At 31.0% G+C, this 20,085-nt stretch overlaps 1 protein-coding gene across 1 annotated transcript in view; it reads left to right on the top strand.

Moving 5' to 3' along the window:
* Positions 1-19,397, top strand: part of LOC130894589 (uncharacterized) — a 62,579-nt gene extending 43,182 nt beyond the window's left edge. The window contains exons 15-17 of the mRNA XM_057801501.1: positions 11,100-13,377; positions 14,370-14,576; positions 15,500-19,397. Of these exons, the coding sequence (XP_057657484.1) occupies positions 11,100-13,377; positions 14,370-14,576; positions 15,500-15,620 (2,606 nt within the window). The 3' untranslated portion in view covers positions 15,621-19,397. The remainder of the gene's footprint in view (positions 1-11,099; positions 13,378-14,369; positions 14,577-15,499) is intronic.
* Positions 19,398-20,085: the final 688 nt, after the last annotated feature.

Raw genomic sequence — 20,085 nt, 5'->3', positions numbered from 1 at the left:
AAATTATTTTTTTCCAAATATATGTTTCCTTAATATCAATTTATAGCCGTATACCAGCAAATATACAAGGTGAAATGGAATTGTATACATTCCTTTTCTAAAGTCAAAAGTGCGACAAAAAAAAACAAAAGATAAAACTCTCCAAAGGGGTGAAGTGAGAATTGCATTTTCCCTGTCAAATGTATAATAATATATAATCAATTTCTTGTTATCACTCACCCTGTATGACTCCAGGGTAGTCTTGAGTGGTCAGAGTGATTGACGATTACGAGGTCTGGTTATTAAATAAACGAGACTGGTTACGAAAAAGGGTTTTATCGTAAAAATTATTCTTCATTCGAATGCCCTCCTTCAATATACTCCCCTCCCCTCGCCACACACCTTTCCATACGTTATTTCCATTGATAGAAGCAATGCTGGAAGTTTTCTTTGGTGAGTGCTTTTAGGAGCTCTATCGTTTTTTCTTTATCGCTTCCATCAACTCAAATCGGGTCAATTTCAAAGCAGATTTTTTCTTCGGAAACAAAAAAGTTGCACGATGCCAAATCTGGTGTTCAAGCACTGGAGTGTGCTTACTGGCCAAATACTGCTTCACAGATAGCGCGTTATGAGCAGGTGCGTTGCTCCGGTGCAAAATCCACGAGTTGTTTTTCCACAACTCGGGACGTCGTTTTTTACGAACTCGTTGTCGTAGTGTTGCCAAAACTGACAAATAGTAAGTCTGGTTGACAGTCTGACCCTTTGGAACCCATTCAGTCATCACGATACCGTTAATATCGAAAAAACGATCAACATTGCCTTGAATTTTGATTTGAATATCCTTGCTTTTTTGATTCTGGGCGATTCAGACGTCTTTCAAAGCATCGATTGTCGCTTTGTTTCAACATCGTGCATAATGAAGGAGGCAAGGACGCAAATCTGTCGTTTCAGATGAATTGATTCAACGAGTTGACAGAATGGTTAAAGAAAACCGCAGATTCACCACTACTGCTTTGTCTACTGAATTTATAGAAGCTTAAAGGTCTGTTTTGTACTCTATTGTTACTGAACGGTTAGGCTACATTGACGGCAACTTTTTTTGAAGAGGGTATTGAAAAGCTTGTCCACAGAAATGACAAATGTCTCAATTCCTTCGGTGATTATGTCGAAAAGTAACCGTAAGTGTACCATTCTTTTGATAATAAAATTATTGTTTATATGAACTTGTCTTTTATTTATAGCCTATCGGAGGTTGAAAAAAACGGCTCTCGAACATCATATTCTCGATTACGTAAAATACATCTATCAACTAGTGCTTTCCACTCTGATCTTCTTACCCATCTGTCTACATCTGTTATTTGGTCTCAGATTTGTCTAGTGTCGGAATTGCGTTTTCTGTTCCAGAGGGTTACTCCATCTATTGATCTAAGGATAATAATGTTTTCTGTTTCTCAGAGAAATAAATCGCGCCAACTTCGGTGATTTTGGCGGTCTTATTTGCTTGTATGCTTATGCGCTTTCTCGTAGAGGTTTCCATTGTTTGATTTTACATAACATAGTTGTTCTATGATTTTATCGTCTATCGCTAATTTGCAGAATACTGGGTCTTTACTTATTTTCACAAACGTAGGGAGATATACCTTTATATTTAAGTGTTCTGTCATTTGGTTGAATCTGGAAAGGAAAAATGATTACAAGGAACACCGAAGGAGAGATCCAGTTGACAAAAACGGACTTGGGAAGATTACATCAAGCACCTATTTGCAGCAGAGCGAGATGACGCGGGAGAAGAAAGCAGATAGACGTAAAATTTATGTATTCTTCAGTCCGAAGTGGAGCATGCCATAAAAATCTCAAAAACCAGAAAAGCAGCCGGATCTGGCAACATTTCAATAGTATGGTTGAAGGCTTTGAACGATATTGAGATTGACCCATCTTACAAAATTGTTCAACAAAATCTATAAAACAAGGCTTAAATCAGTATTCATTCCATTGCCTAAAAAGAACAATCCTAAGTCTTGTGACGAATATCGGATGATTAGTTTGATGAGCAACACACTAAAAGTACTCGTGACAATAATCCAGCAGAGAATGCGAAAAACTAGATGAAACGCAGTTTGGCTTTAGAGAAGGATTAGGAACTGAGAAGCATTATTCGCTATCACAGTACTACTACAGAAGTGCAGAGAATACAAAAAAACGTTTATGTCTGTTTCATTGATTTCAAGAAGGCTTTTGATAAAGTCTAACACGATAAACTTATAGAGAATTTAATAACTATTAACTTAGATCCAAACGATATACGATTGATTGTTCCTCGCACAACTGTCTTCTGCAATTGATATTGGAAAAACTATACTACCATTTCATAGCCTCAATCATGTAGTCATAAAAGAAAAGTATCTGTTTCCTAACTTGTATAAATTGCGAAGTAAAGGCTACCATTGAGGAATTTTTATTTTGTAATTTCAAAACTTCATATTTATTTATTCTTTATTCATGTATTTAAAAACTTAATATAAAGATTTCTATATTTTTCTCGTTCTCATTCAACCTTAGCACATCAGAATGCGTTTTGGTAAACAATTTAGATATAGAAAATGAAAAGATAAAAAACAAAGCATGGTTGTGTGATTGCAGCGCGCGTGCGTGTTACGGTGCATGTGCCCTGCGGTCCAGCCAATCAGAAGGGTACCAACTAACAGCCTGCTGGCAAACTGCTACGACACAGATTCGGTAGGCTGCATGCACAACTAATTCATCTATCCATTCTTTCCGAAATTTATTTCAATTTCCCTTTATAAATATTTGACCATTGTTTCTAATCCAAATGAATTATGTACCCTTAAAGATCAATCTTTTCCTATAAAGTATGGAGATCTTTTATCTAAAGAAAGTCTATTGAAATTGGCACATCAATGAAAACTAAACATACACCAAATAAATGTTACAACAATCCCGTCATGGAAGAGGCGTGTTCAACAACTTTGAATTGAACTCATGGCTCTAAGCTCTTAGTTTAAGAAATATGGAAAAATGTTATAAGAATTGATCAGTATAGAATATTTTGAAATCATGACCCTAACTTTTTTTTATAAATGAAATTATTGGGGAATGAAATTAGCTTGAGAGGAAAATAAACGACTGTCTTCATGTAAAATGTACCTAAAAGCTTTTAATATCAATCACAACTTGACCAATTATGAATGAGAACATGAAGATAATTTATAGATTCTCATAAATATCTTACAAATTCATGGAGGTAAAATTTTAGGGAATGAAATACTAAAATGTGTAAAATGACTGAAACTGAAAAATTAACTTTATCCACCGTATCAGTCGGTAAGGTTAGTGTTCATAACAGTACATTAATATAATTGTTGAATAGCACAAAAATGAATAAATTTTTCCTATGCCAAAGAAAGGTGACATTTGAAAAATGTCATCATTACATACAAACTGGAAGTAACTGGAAAAGGCTTGTGATACGGCCGGTATTATGGTGGTATTTGCATTGTTGTCAGATCTTTCCTTCCTACGGAAAATTAATGGATCACTCTATGTATTTTGTGTTTTTAGAAGAACTACTGATTATTTTTCATATGTTCCTTATACCTAAATGTCATAATTTCGGAGTTATAGCTACATTTGCATTATCTCCCCCGAAGTTAAAATAATAATTATTGTTGAAGTTTGATTGATTGATTGAATTGATATTTTAATCATATTAGGATATAGTGATAGGCGTAGAAGTCAACAAGGAAAGTGTAATATCTTTAATAATTTATATCCTAACCGAAATCCCAGAATTTACTGTCAGTAAATTAGTAAAAAAGTTTAACGATACTGGTTCAGTAAAAGGTTTTTCCAAATTAGGGCGCAGAAAAACTGCATCAACTGTAAACAAATCTTTAGATGTTTGTGTCCTGTTGGAAGACGATCCACACTTGAGTACTAGACAAATATCCAAAAAGGAAAGATCTGACAACAATGTAGATACGTACATAATATTCCTAGAAAATTGAGGCGTTCCATACATAAAACTCCGCGAGACTCCAGTTGGACAGCCCTGTTATAAAAGAAAGCTAAAGATCTAAACTTCTATTCAAATACGATTAAGTTATTTATTCCAGTCAATAATATAAGTCTAAATAAAAAACGTTTCTATACAGTTTCTCTTTCAATAACTTTAAAATAAATAAGGTTGTATTTATACTGGCTTGACAGTTATATGTTTGTAATTTAATAAATTATGAAAAACTGAAAATATTGAGTGTACTGTTTAAAAAATTGATAATATTAATTGAGAAATCTAACAAAAGTTGAAGTTATGAACACATATTTTTTATTTGCAAATATTTCCACACTTGCATTATGTATGTTTAGCAGTGGTAAGCATATAGCTCCTTATATGAAAATTGGAGACTTTCAACTAACAAATTATGGTCAAATATATATATTTTCACCTCATTGCAATATTATAACAAATTATTTGGGTGTTTTTCTTTTGATTTTTACAACAAATAGGTTTATGGAAAAAAACTAAGACATTGCATGATTATCTTTGACAAAATCAGGTTTAAACAGGCTTCTACCACGTGGAATAAATTCAGTATCTAATTGTGAATATTTATAAAAAATAGCTGGAAAAATTATGAAATCATATCAGGCCGCAGAAAAAATTGATATTGTATTCAACCGTATTCAAGTAAAAGTGAAAGCTTTTGGGATATTCAACAAAATTAGAATGTTAGGGGTTCCAAATATATTGGAAAAAATACAACTAAAAATATATGAATCAAACTTATTAACGAGGGCCGTTTTTTTCAACCTCCGATATGCCATAACATTTGTCATATCTGTGGACAAGCTTTTCAGGAAAAAGATGGAAGCAGTAATGGCGAATCTGAGGTTTTATCTAACCATTTACACGACTAATTCACTGATCGATTTCTGCAGCACTATGGCCTTCAGCCTATAGAAAACGAATTACACTTGGCGGGAGCATCAATAATGTTTACGTGGCTGTAGCACAACGCCCACTGACGCCTAAATGTCAACAATGGCGGAGTATGTAGTGCGAGAGCTTTGCAGTCTTTGCTTTCTTCTGCCCTCGTACATAATATATACAAAAATATTTTAAAATTACGCAAGTTTTAGAAAAATGTTGATTTGTTATATAAATTCTTTGATAAGATTTGGTTTAAGGTTTAGTCAAAACGTTCAAACTCATTTTAGGGGGTATAAAAAGAATAATATAGTTGTGCAAGAGAAATACCACTCCCAATTATTAATGACTCCAAGACAAGAAACATATCTAAGGATAGGGCCTGTATTACAACTAATTGAATACACCCAGCTTTTATTTTAATAAATATATTTTTCAAATTATAGTTCAAATTAGAAAAAAAGAATATTTAATGAAATTAAATATAATTAATAAAAATAAAAGTATTATATGCAACCAGTAATTTTACCCTTTGTTGAAGTTAATCACAATGTTTTTTATTTTTTAATTTGCGCTTATTTGACACTTATTATTTTTTTAACAAGTTGTACACATCAAACAAGATCATGTACTACTGTTCACACACTAAGAAAAATAATTGGTACCCATCTTGTCATGAAATGATATTATCATATGCAGGAAAAATACCCTTTCATGTTTGTTCAATTTTGATGTCTACAATTTGTTATTTTTTTTTCAGAAGTTTGATTTTATCAAATTTTATTTGTTTGTGTGTGCGAGAGAGCTTAAATGCCTGTTTTTTTGTTTTTATGATGATTGAAATATTGATTATAATTACTAATAATTTATATTTTACGTTTACAACTACAAGGTAAGTCACCGTTATTATATATGTCTAAACAGTTGAGTTTTTAATACTATTAAATATGCGTTCATATTCAGCTTTAGTTTGTCATCTGAAAATCATTGAGTTCTAATTATGATCAGTTGAATGTCAAATCCAATTATTAACAACAATTTCTTAAGCAATTAACCACACACCAACCACCCGAATAAACGAAATTTCTTTTCATCTACTTGGATAATCCAATACACCCATCACGTTCGGGTGTGTCAGTTGATAATGAAATCTTCAGGTATCTTCTCCTTTTTAATTGTGTGCTTATGTAGAAGTCTGGCACGAGCAAAACAAGTCTTCTACCACTAGTCGACCACTTTTGAATGGATTGTACCACTCTAACCTTAATATAACATATTAATTTTTGTAATGGATATTTTATCTTCTGTTTTATTCTTGAGGATGCTAGACTTTCATGCAGTTTCGGATTACGTTGCACGCATGGTTTGTTAAACTAGTATCACCTTGTGTGGCAACTGCCCTGCTGTTGTGACTGTCATGGTGAAAGCAGTGTCATTGTAAATTTAGAAATAGTAATAAGATGATATCGCGCCCGCGCAGTTTGTAGTGACTTTTTTATTACTTCTCTCTTTTTCAAGTTATCTAACCTTGCGTGAAAAGATTTAAAACTACTGTCAATAAAGTCTGTGTTCATCCATTTTTACTGTTGTGTTCGTCTACGTCTACATCATCATAGAATCCGTTTCGATTCGTTTTTATTAAATTCTCCATGTTTATCCGTCATCTGATCTCTCCTTTTATTATAGTTTTGTTCTTGGTAGCTGCACTGGAACTGTACTGAACTGGACCGGTGCAAGCCAGTTTATGAGTGTATAGAATTAGTTCGATAGGATTCAAAGAACAATATAGTGCAGAGAGCAATGGAGCATGTTGTTGATTGATGTATTTGAGGTTATTTGATATGATTCAGGCCTTGCAGTATTAACAATAATGGAAAACGATTTAGTACTTTTTGATATTTTACTTTCTTCCGTTGACGAAGATGTAGTGTCAACGTTTCCAGATTACACTTATTGTACTGTCTTTTACTACACTGACTGAACTGATTATAGACCTAGTGCAAGCAGTATAGTGAACTAATTCTCTCGCACTGCTACTAAGAACAGCGACACTAGCGGTGGTTCTGCTACAAAGAATGCTTTAGTGTACACTTTCTGAACTAGTCTGCCAGTGCAGCTACCAAGAATAAACCGTATGTAGTCTCCGAGATGTGCAACATAACATACTGGTTGAAAGTTTCGATTTAAGGATGATAGGAATTACGAGTATAAGTGTTTAAAGTGTATAGTTAAGCTTGCCAGGAGAGGCCGAAGTCATACAGACTCTTCTATCTCATCTTGTTTGTTTTTATCTTTAGTTTCTTTTTGTGACCTAGGTAGACATATCCTTAGATCCTAAAGATCTAAAGATATGTCTAGGATGGAAGTTTTCGTCAAGTTCATTATTAGGCCTGTTATTTTTGAAGCTTTCAACAGTTCCAATGGCATTTTTAGGCAAAATTTTCTCCGCATTTGACTTCTCTTTGAACTTATCCATATTTGAGATTGGTATCTGAAATCAACTATGGCGTTGTTCCTTGCTTGAAATGAAACTCTGAATTAAGTTGATATTGCCATAGCCTTTGTGGAGGCCTACTTTTGACGGAGGGTAGCATTTATCAAATTAAGTAGTTAATCCATTGATGATTACTTTGGTAATAAGTTTTCACATAGATTATTTTAACTATTGGGCAAGTTCGAAGTTTTCTTGTATCTATTGTTTTCATCTTTTAACTGATATATTCGATTCCTTCCAAATGTACAGTTCTTACCAAAATTAGTTTGAAAATTTAACTGTTTAACTATAGTCTCCTAACGGTGCAAACATGTATATATTATAATGGTAAATAGTGAGTCGTTATTAAAAATAAATGATTACAATGCTACCCGAAAAAAAAAAAGAAATTACATCACTGATTGATTAATTAGATGTATTTGATGTTAAAGAAGAAATGTACGCTTACAGTTTATTATAAAATTTCATTGAAAAAAAATTGTATGATAAAAGTTCTACAAGAATACCATTTTTAGATTTATAATTCTTTTCAAAATAGTAAAAGATGGTATTTTTTTCAAACTGATGGTATATTGTTTTAAAAAATTTGAAGAAACTCTGCATTATTTTTATCTGGCATTTTTTCTCTAATTATTATTTTTAATATTGTTTTCCATCGCTCATTTAAAAGGACGTTCATTGGTCCGTCTGATGATGGGCCAAGTGCAATTATAAGAATTTTTATAATTGTCTTGTTACATTTAAAACGGCAAAATACATAGCGATGGTTTTCTAACGAAACCTCTTATTTAAAAAACTACTACTTTTCAGGAATGACAAAAAACGTTTTATAATTAAATTAAACAATTTTTTTTTATTCATTTAAAAGATATTATTAAAGAAACTTTTTAAAACGTTTTTGTTTGAGAGAATTATTGCTCCGTTTCCCTGATTTTTTCGAACATTTCTGGTAAAGAAATGCTGGTGTATCATTTAGAATTGACCTTTCTATGTTGCTCTAATAGAACTGTGGCGATATGTCCAGTTATTTCGAAAATACAGGCGATCATTTGCTTCGAACTGCTTCGATTGTTGTTTATTTTCGGGTTCATATGCATAGATCCATGATTCGGCGGCTGTCCCGAGTCTTTAGAAGCACCACAATTTAATAACGCGAAAAAATATTTTTCACTAATGCCCAAGTATGCCTGAATCTCACGGTATATCACATGTCGATCTTGCATTATCACAACAGCTGATTTTGAATGAGTTTTAAAAAATTCAACCTTAGCGAAGTGCGAGCATGATTCAATACAATCTTTACATTTTTTGACCAATTTGAATGTTTCAAATATCTGTAAACAACACAAATAACACTCTTATGAACGTTCACCATTAAAAATTGATATCCATAACAGTGTTGTCATATCTCAAAAATTTAGTAGCAACCCTCTTAGTAACTGCTTTATCAAATAAATCGACATAGTAGAGCAGAAAGAATAATAAAATATTTATGGAACTAATATTCACTTGAAAATATTATTCCTATAATATTACTTGCTTCTCAAGATTAAAATCGTTCCTAACTTTAATAGACAAAAACTGTCCTGATCCTTTTGTTGGATATTTGTTTTATACGGCTCACTATTTTCATTGTTACAATTCATAAATAAATTGTAAATTTCGAAATTATAATCTTTTTGCATGAGAGTCTAATGTGTTTTTATTATTTATTTAACTAATTTTCGTTGTTTGTGTTTTTTATTTCAAGCTGCAGCAGATAATGTGTGCCAAAAATTCATTAATTTATGAAGGTAGGTTTCGTTTAATATTTGCAAGTTTTGTCACCAAAACAGCATGCAATTAATTTTAAACATATATGGAAGTTGGACCTACTACATTTCAAAAATGTATTCTAGTATAACTTGTATTGTTAATTTTATTCAGCTGTTGCCAAGAAAAAAAAATAACGAAGATGCTGCAAATATTGATATAAGGTGTATGTCACAAAGCTCTATTGCTTTCGTTAAATGTTTTTGGTGTCATGAGCTTTTTTTCATCATATGTTACATATTGCTTAACGCTCAAATACTCATAGAAAAGCGCCAACTACCAGTGATATTAATTTCCTCGAACCATAAACTCATATCCTCCAAGAGTTGAACAATCACCTGGAAATCTATGCTTCTATGGTCTTCAGACACTGGAGGTAAACTGTTTTTTTTTACCTTTAGTCTCCGAAGTCGATAACTTGGTTATCGAAACGCGCGTCATACAGTGTAATCGTGAGTGTTGGTGTAGTGGTAGTGTAAACAGTGTGTTCAGTATGAATATCACCAACGGTTCCAGAAATTCCAATTTAGTCTTCATTTCTATCCTTATTTTTTTCGGCGACGACACGTAGTTCAATATTTTGGGGGCTATAACGAAAGGTAAATTTGCTACCACACGCCCACGCCCAAAAATATTACTTGAGGAGTACTTACCTCGCCAAATAATTGTCTTTTTAGATATAACACGTTTTAAATTGAAAATCAATATTTCCTTTTCGAGATTTCCTTCGAAATTAAAATTTGGGCTCCTTCAAACATTTATTTACACTTTGCGAAGGCAGTTAACCTATTTTCACCCATTGTACATTTATGAAAAGTTTTTATTCGTTTTAAACTTGTAATGCCCATATGTGGCCTCATCGCTTCCAAATAATAAACATGGAAAAGAGCAAAGACTGTTATTCACGATTTTTTATTTTAATTACGTTTACAATTATCACATGTTTCGGACGCCCAACATTTATTTTTTTCCACTAAGGGGGAGAAAGAAAAATTTAATTAACCTTAAATATTGCACTCTAATATCCGTTATATTATCAAAATTTCCGTTTCGATACCAACTGCTACATTCGCGATCTACACGTGCACTGAATTAATGTGCACATAGACTAGAACTATGGCGGAGAGGAGGGCAGGTGATTGACCAATCAGATCTAATACTGCTATGTGCAGTGGATGAAGTTATAGCGAATCGCACCGGAGAAAGCCTACCTCTGAATTTCTCACGAACGGCATAATTAGTGACTTGCGACTTGGAATTTTCAAAATAATCGATTGTTTTCAAATAAAAAGGTATATTAAAATACTGAGAGGACAGAATTTTGAAAGGGATTTTCAACTTAAAACTCTCTATATCTCAGAAACTGAACCCTTTGAAAGTTCTTGTTGCTATATCCATTTTCTGCATGTGACAGCTCCGGGGTAGATCTTTGATAATTGCAAACATCAACACCTTGTATCAACCACAAGGTGTCAATCATATCCTATTTACATATTATCAATTATCGTTTCAATTCTAAGGATAACAGTAAGTGAGTAACTTGAGACTCATTGGGTCTTTCAATCCTCGTTGTTAGTAATATTTATACCTAACTTCTTGTTTACTACCACTACACCAAAAATAATAACTTGATGTGGGCGCCAGGCAGTGTTCAGTATAGTACTCATCCGCTGTTCGGTAGAAATTGAATTATTTTTCAATATTAGAAAATGAAGATCCAACTTTCATTTCAAAATTGAATAAAATTCACTAACGTTCAAAGTTTTATAGAAAAAAAAATTAATTTAGATTTTCGTTTGACAGTAAACGTAAAACTTTGAACTCATGTAGTAGAATACACTATTCTAATACTTAATCCGTTTTCAGATGAACCTAAGGACGAAAACCTTAATTTAGCAGATCTAGATTTAAAAAAATTAAAACTCTCCGAAGAAGATGCTTTGGCACTTTCTTATTTAACGCCTGGTCTTTCGAAACGCATCCAAAAACAACTGCTTGCCCAACTAGCTCCATCCGAAGCTCGAAAATTGCATAGAACAATGTCTTCTTGTACTCCAGAAGATAAAATTGGTAGATCTACATTATCTAGAAGATGCTCAGCCGAGAATAATATTCTTAAAGAAACCGTAGATAGCACTAAAGAGCCTAAAGTGGTAAAATCTTTTCTTCCCGTTAAAAGAGAAGAATTTAGACCTTCTGAATTTAGTATTAGATCATCTAGTATCGGCGCTGAACCTAGATGTGATAGTAGATTCCTTAGAAAACCTAGAGTAACAAAATCAACTTCACTCCGTGAGCCCAGAATGTATAATTCGAAAACTGATTTACAAAGTCCAGATTCTAGTATATCCGAAAGTATTTCCACTTCCTACAAAAACGATAGCTCAAAATGTATCTCGGATTCTTCAGCATCAAGACCATATTCAAAATATTCTTCAGAATCTCTATATAGTAGATACTCACCAAACAAATCCTTGGATACCATCGATAGTAAGACTGATCTACAAAAACCGTCCTCTTCAAAGAAACTTTCAAGATTTTTAAGACCTGACTTTTTTGATGGTCCTAAAGACGAACATGTATACCTAAGAGATAAAAAAGAGCGCGAAATGGAAACCCAGAAAGTTTTAAAAGAAATAAGGGATAAAAGGAAGGGCAGGTTATATTCTAAAAGAGAAGGTTCAACCTCAAAAGAAAAATCTGAAGACGAATTGATCAAAGAAACTGACGTTATTCTTGATAAGGTATCTGACAGTATCAAAAATTTGGAAAATGCAAATAATATACACGATTATGTTAATATTGCTGGTGCTACTAATAACTGTGATTCTCTAGATAATATTAAAATTGATACGGATAAAATTATACACGATTATGTCAATGTTAAAGCACCAAAAAATCTAACGAAAAAAGATAAGCCATCCAGAATAGCAAGACCAAAAAGTTATCCAACAGAGAATTTAGTCAAAGAAAGTATTTCAAAAGAGAAACTCAAAGAAAATAGTAAAGAAACTGTATCTCCTGAAAAAGAATCCAAACTAAGTAAATTAAGAAAAGGTTTTAGTAAAAGTAAAGAAAAGACTAAAGAAGATAAAAGTGAAAGTCCCAAAAACACAAATGAGGATGAAAAGGTGCAGAAAAATAAGCTGCTGCAAAGTTTAGAGAAGAAATTCGAGAAATTCAGAACATCCAAAGACCAACAGGTCATACAAGAGAAAAAATCTACCGTTGAAAATGCAATTAAAAGATTAAGAGAACAAAGTTTGCCAAGAAATTTGGAACATTGTACCGAATCCGGTTTGATAAAGAGAGCTGTATCAGTAGAAGACTTATCATGTAGTAATAAACCTTTACAAGCTTCGAGAAAATCAGTTACTAAAATTTTAGGACTTTTCAAAAAATATGAGGAACAAGAAAAGAAAAAAGTTTTGAAGAAACAAAAAAATAAGAATACCAAGAAAGAAAGTGATAATGATAACAAAACTGTGATTTCCAATGATGAAAATCAAAACGATTCTACTGAAAGTACCATTAAAAAAGAGAGACCTAAATCTTTACTAATCGATAAGATGAAGCATTTCCAAAACGGCACTACTGATAAAGATAGTAAACCCAAGTCAAAATTACCAGTTAATTCTTACAGACGTAGTTTAAATTTGGATAATATGTCCGATTCCGTAAATAATAACGAAAAACCTGATAGAGCAAATTTAAAACTCGATTTTTCAAAAGTTCAAAGCAGAAGTGAACCGATAGTGATCAAAGAACCTGTTCCTAGTACAAGTACCCACGATGATAACTTCAACGACAATAGAAATTCTATGGCGATGACTGACGACAGCTCAACTGTACTGTCACCTTCTGATGATTATCAGAGCTGCGATTCGTGGTCGGTGATGTCTGAATATCCTAACGTCAATGATCTACATTCGCCATTATCTCCTAATGGTTATTTATATTCCGGGGATGAAAATGAATCTGTGATCGATAGGATTAGAAGGAAAAGTTTCTATACCAGATTTAACGAGAAAAAGAGAATGAGAAAACCGAATAATTATAACTTAGACTTGGGATATAAGAGTCCAACGGATTATAGTTCCCTAGATAGGAAAAATTATGACTACAGATCATCAATTACTCGTAGGTAAGTTTTCTGATAATATTAAAATATAATTTACTGTATATTCGAGTATTAATAGCCACTTTAAAAAATCTAAAATTTAGTTTCGCGTTTCAAAAAAATTTTGGGGTAGTCTGCAAAAAAAATTGAAAATATTAATTTATAAATAAGGCACAGAAAGTGTTTTAATTAAAACGATCCGATCTATATAAACTAGGATGGGTAATTTTTTAGAAAAATATATATATCATAAAAGGGATTTCTTTTTATTCATATGTACATGTTATAACTTCTTCTTCTTCTCCAGATATAACTTCTACCTGCGAATTTGTATATTGTTAGAATTTTCTATGAAAGGGTATTTTGGAATTACGTATAATTTGAATTTTATAATTTATTATCAGAAGCAATTGAATTTTTAACTAATTATTTTATAAGTAACTTCTATTGGACTCCATACAAATTTAAAAGCGTTTCGCACGTAATGTACTATATTTAGGTTATTTTCTTAACGTGCAAGATCATTTCACTGATAGATTAAGTTAGAAGCCTTTAAAAATAATAAAAAGTGAAAAAAAAAATAATAAGAATAAAAGGAAAAATAATTTACGAGCGAACTAAGGTCGGGAACGGAAAGGGGGTGAGTTTTTAAGGGCAAAAAAAGATTTATCTCGATAAAAATTTACCTTTTTATGTCCTACATACACTGTAATTAATTTTGACATAATATCAAAAATGCATTCTAATTTTGGAACGAAAATCCTGCCGTCAAAATATCAGCTTTTTCGAAAAAGTTGGTGAGGTTTTTATTCGTTGAAATCTCTACTTCTTGTTGGTGTAAATAAATATTATCATCAACCATGGTAAACTTTCTCAGAAAAGGCAAAAAATAAGAAGAAAATATTCGCATCCCAAATTTTTTTAATCATTTTGTACAAATTTTAGATATTTATTAAAATTCTGATTGAAAAAAAATCTTAAATTTATGACATATAATTTTTTCATAAATTTTGTAGACCTAGTTACATCGCCTCTGCTCAAGAACCTTCTAGAAATTATAATCGGCCTTACTCAAGAAGCTCTTCTTTATTAAACGATTATGTGAACGTTCCCAATCGTTATCAGACTTATAGTTCCAAAATTGGGAGGCCTGCTTCTTCCTTATATTCCGATTCTGAGGATAATACAATTGATGATTTGCTGACAACTGCTAAACCTAGAAAGTAAGTGAAAACTTTGTGGTTGTAGAAGAAAAAAGTGTCTGGTGAAAGTAACCACTGATACTTTGATAAAAAAGTGTATATATTAAGTGAGTTGCGAAAAATAAAAAAAAATCCTGAAGTTTGAATAGTGACCAAAGATTAAAAATTGTGAACGAGTTAGTTACGAAAAGAATATTAAATAAATTACTGGTCCAGAGTTATAAAGTCAGTTACGAGTTATCGAAAAGAAATAAAGTGTGACCCAAATATAAAAAAGACAAGCAAAGTCCTGAAACTGTAGTAGGAAACACATTGAACTGAAGTGTCAAGGAAACTTGGTTAATGAGAAATTCATAACTTTGATATCGTTAGTCATACTTGGAGTAGTATAATATAACATAACCTAGGAAGGCTACAGTTTTTTTTTAGAATCTAACGTTATTGTTGAGTTGAGCAATGATCCATACTATTTTGTTTTATATTTTTTTGAACAAAATGCTTTCTGATAAACTGAAATTAATCTAGTCATTACATCTTAATCATTACAGGAAATAACACTTGACATATGTCAAACAATAAAGAACACAGAATACAAACTTATAATTTGATTGTATCAACAATCAAATAACAACGATCAAATAATATTAGTACGTCGAAATTAAATTGTATCTTTCAACATTTGTCACAAATGACAGATTCAGAATAACGACAACTTATACAGATTTTTTTTATATTATCCTCGAGACAATACAACTGAGTAGTGAAATACTGAACACACTGTTTACACTACCACTACACCAACACTCACAATTACACTGTCTGCAGGGCAAAGGTATAAGTAGTAAAAAATAAAGAAAATTAAAAATACATATATAGAAGGTATATTTGTAGCATTTGTATATGAATTATAAGCAAAATGATATTCTTAATATATATTTTTTTAGTTACAGTTTATCAACACCTCCATCTAGATTGAGTCGAGGATCCGTTTCTCCCTCTAATGAATATTTTCTTAGTCATACGTCTTCCTCGTTGATACCGCCAAATATGCCAGAACCTAACTGATACTGTCAAAACAATTAAAACTAAAAAAAAAAAAAAAATATTTCTAAAAATCTAGTTGCTGTCTACTCTACTTCCGAATACGATATCATGCCGATTTTTAATAACCGTTATTACACTGTATTTTCATTAAATTATTTCAGGATAATATGTATTGTACAATAACTAATTTATCCATTTTATACATATCCAAATTTTTTTCTTTAGAATTGATTCCATAGAGTATAATTATAACAGTTCCACTGGATTCACCCTCCACTCTTTGAGTATCTTAATTATCTGTAATTTTATTAGCATCGAAATCTATAAGTAATAAAACAAGAGTGGGACAGTAAACGCAAACTCCACAGATTGAAAAGATTATTTGTTATAAAACATACCCACAGTAATTTAACTCTTAAAAGAAACATTGCATCTTTTGCCATAATGGCTTCGAAAAAATTTCGATTCTAAAAAGGAATTCCGAAAAATTATTTAAAAAAAATTGAAACGGGAAATAATATTGAACAAGATGTTGTCATAAAGTCTCGAATAAATTAGCTAAATAAATCCAAATATATTCTACAAAGAGTCTTATATTTGTCTGATGGTCAGCTGTAGTAACTCTATAACAAAGTTGATTTATTTTTTTTTTATTTTGTTTTAAATAGCCTCAAACGACAAAATTATTTGAAGATAATTCTGGTGATAAGGGAGGCCAATCATTTTCAATCTCATGTTTATTGTGATCAGGTCTTGATGAAACGAAAGTTCATTCCTTAACAATATCATATCAATCACGAAACTTCTTCAATTTGATATGGTTTTCGGTTTACCTATCTGGATTCTTCGTTCTTTAAAGCAACTGTAACCATTTTTCATCTTTTGTATACATTTTTATGAATTATAATATCTCAGCTTAGAAACTTCAATTTTGAAAATAATCAGTGAAAGTTGTGATATGGATCTCCAAGTGTTTAAAATCAGATTTTGATTAATAAGATGTTAAATTAGCTTTAGATTACCCACCTTAGACATTATCCAGTTCACAAAACTTCAGAGAACTCTCTTCTAGACAGCTTCGTCAACCATTAGCAGTCTTTTTCTTTTATATAGTACGATAACCGGGAAAAATAAATACTGCAGGTTTGGATAGGGCAAGACATCTACCAATTTAATTCAGTTTCAAAACTATTCCTACTCATTCGGAAGTTAAAGCCTATCACTTTCATTCGCGAATATACAAATAATATCGAATAGAATAGAATTTGTTGTTTGGTTGGCAAGAAAATAATCAAATTTCTATATACAAAGTCCTTGTCGGCACGACTGTTATGACTATCTTCAAAAAAATCAGAATTAGAACTGTTGCTTCCACTAAAAATGGCACTTGAACGAGCACGTGTATCGGAAGTCGACGCCATTATGATGTGGCTAACCATGTTTTACGCGAAAAGATGATGAAATTTGGCCAACACGATATAGCGATCACTCCGCCACCTATTGCTATATAGTCGAATTAAATTTTTAGTTTTCGCCATTTGTGTGGCTCACCATTGTATTGCTCTAAGGTCTTCGTATATATATTTTTTAATTTATAAACATAGATCGATTTAAAATTTTTTGTATCAGTTGTTTAGAGGTGCATCTTTCGATTCTCAATCGAATGACAACTAAAGCGACGATATTGTGATTGGTCAAAGAATTTATGTTGATATCCTGTAAATTTTTTCACAATATTCTATAACATGAAAAATTAACGTACTCAAATTTGATTATTTTCAGTTCTAGTCGTAGTAATGAGGCAGTGTTATCATCAGCTTGTTGAAAATGTGTTTTATACAAAGTATGAGTAAATGTTTAGTATTATTTCAATACCTTGAATTATTTTTTCTGTGCAGTTTCGAAATATATTTCCATAATTTTTTTATGGTGCATTTGAAATCGTTATTTCATTCTTTTTATCTAATTTTTAAAGTAGGTAGTTTACCATAATCATTTATTTTAAATTGATATTCAAATTAGTATTATTGAAATCAAAATTGACAGCAAGTAGTTTTTTGTGGATTCTGTTAAATTGAGGTATTTTTACTTTAAGCTCTCTATTTGTTAATTTTAAATTGATTGATTTGTGAATATTGTTAAAATTTTGAGAAATCTTTAAATAAAATTCAATTACGTAATATAAACGCAATAACATATCTTATAAATTTGTTTGTATAGGTTTTATGAAAATTTTTCGAAAAAATAGATAAAACGTTTTATATTATAACAATTTTATTTTGAACAAACTAGTCACTAAAAAAGTTTTATTTTTTCGAACAATTTGTATCATATGAATGTTTCTTTTTTGCTTTCATAACTTATTGTATTTATCTTTGTTTAGTGTTTTAATATTTATTCTTTTAAAGCCTTTTTCCAGAGTTTTTACTGAAAATCTAGCAAGTTACTAATTTTCACTACATTGTAGAATTATTTAAATTTATTTCTTATCAGGTATAGTCGACTAAAATATATGAATATTTGAGGCATCAGAAAGTTTAGGATAAATAATATATTTTAATTATTATCGACATTTGTAAAATTAGAAATGAAAAAATTAAAATAGAATATTATTGATATTTCCAGAAACTGCCTCTAGTTGAAAAGCAAACCTCAGTGCTTGATATGAATAGAAATGTTTTGTGAGAAAAATGACCAATAACAAAAAAAAGTGAAAAGAAATCTGTAATGGGTAAGGACAATGAAGTGTAATAATACAAATAGAACAGAAAAAGAAGAAAAGTGGAAAAATGAATAAGATTGTAACTTATTTATAAGTTAAATGGGAAATAAATGTAAAGTATTTTTGTACTTGAAAAAAACAAATTTATAAATATTGAAATAGATATATTGAGATAAAAAAAGGTTGATGGAAGAAGAAATAATTAATAACCTAAAGTGCTGTTGAAGAACGAAATAACATGTATACATTACGATGAAATGAAATCTGCCCTTTTTCACTGTTAGCTAAATACTTGTTTATATTTTTTTTATTAATGATAATTGTTTTGGTACTTTTAATCCTTTTTTAATTTGACTCACGTTCTTTTTCTGGTTATTCTATTTCTATTGTATTTACTTTTGACTTATTTTCCATACCGTCGCAATAATTTCAAAATTGTTAAAAAAAGGAAAATGAATACAGTGAGATAACTAAAATAATAAAAAAATTTGAATGAGAAAGATTAAAATAAAAATCTAGAGGTACACCAAATTGAACGTGTTCATACAAGGAGAGAGTCAAAAAAATATATAAAGCCCTATAACGTCGGGTAGGTTATTACGATCATAAATTATACAAATTTATTACTCAATGGAAAACTTTCTGTTTGTCTTTTGAATAGATCATAATGTTTAGGAACAACTTCCAAGATTTACTTTATATATTTGATTGCTTGCTATATTTTCACCCATCCCAGTTAATATATCTGGAAATTGGCATATTCTTATATATTTATTTTATACACAATCCGTTTTATCAAAATAAATATCTATTGATATTTTCAATAAAAATGTAGTAAAGGACTACTAAAAAACTGTAAAAAGTTAAAGTTGTTGAAGTTTTGAATAATTTTAATAATAATGTTGCAATATGTATTTCATTATATTTACTTTTATCAGTTTTTCCCATGAAAATATTTCACTATAGATTTTACAATTGTTACGTCACCCCTTACCCCATTTCTTAGGTTGAGGTTTGTGTGAATTTGTTAAGAGTTGTATGTTGACTTTTGCGATTTCATAAAAAATTATCGAGAATATTTTTGTTTTATTTTCTTATCCTCATACTAAGTATACGACTGTTTTTTGCTACCGAGTTGAATAATTTGGCTTCTATAGCAATTCCAATAATATTCGAAGCCATGTGACACTTTTAACGGAGACAGATTATACGCAACCCCCCAGCAAGAATGAACCGAATCTTTAAAAGCTTTAATAGAGAGAAGGTTCACTGATATCTCGTTATGAAGGTTGTTAAACTACCTTTTCAAAAATACCACATATTCGACCTTTTTTAGCAAGTCGTGAGAAATTTGGAGAAAACTATAATTGAGTTAGGCATCAAAATCAATAGGGTCAAGAGCTACATATTCTGAATCAAGAAGAACTTATCGTATCACTTTCCAGGCTATTAGATTTTGAGTACAATTAAATTTGAACAAGACCTATCAGGAAACAGATACAGTACTGCTATAAAACAGTTAATCAACTATAAAAACAATCAATTCAAAGCTGGTTATAAAAAATATGGAAACACTAAATGCATCAGGATAATCAAATATATTTGTTTTAATGCTAGCACATAGAGGTATATAAAGAAAGTAGAAGGCAAATAATTTGATAAAAATGGGGTTGAAACTTCTCCCACTGGATCAGAAACGATATGTTTCCTTAGAGGGAACATAAGAAGACCTCATTCAAGCAGTCAAATATGTGTTTATATCAT

This window comes from Diorhabda carinulata, chromosome 5, assembly GCF_026250575.1.
Source record: "Diorhabda carinulata isolate Delta chromosome 5, icDioCari1.1, whole genome shotgun sequence".
In the NCBI taxonomy this organism is placed as follows: Eukaryota; Metazoa; Arthropoda; class Insecta; order Coleoptera; family Chrysomelidae; genus Diorhabda; species Diorhabda carinulata.
Note: the sequence above shows the minus strand (reverse complement) of the source record. Positions and strands in the feature narration are given on the sequence as shown.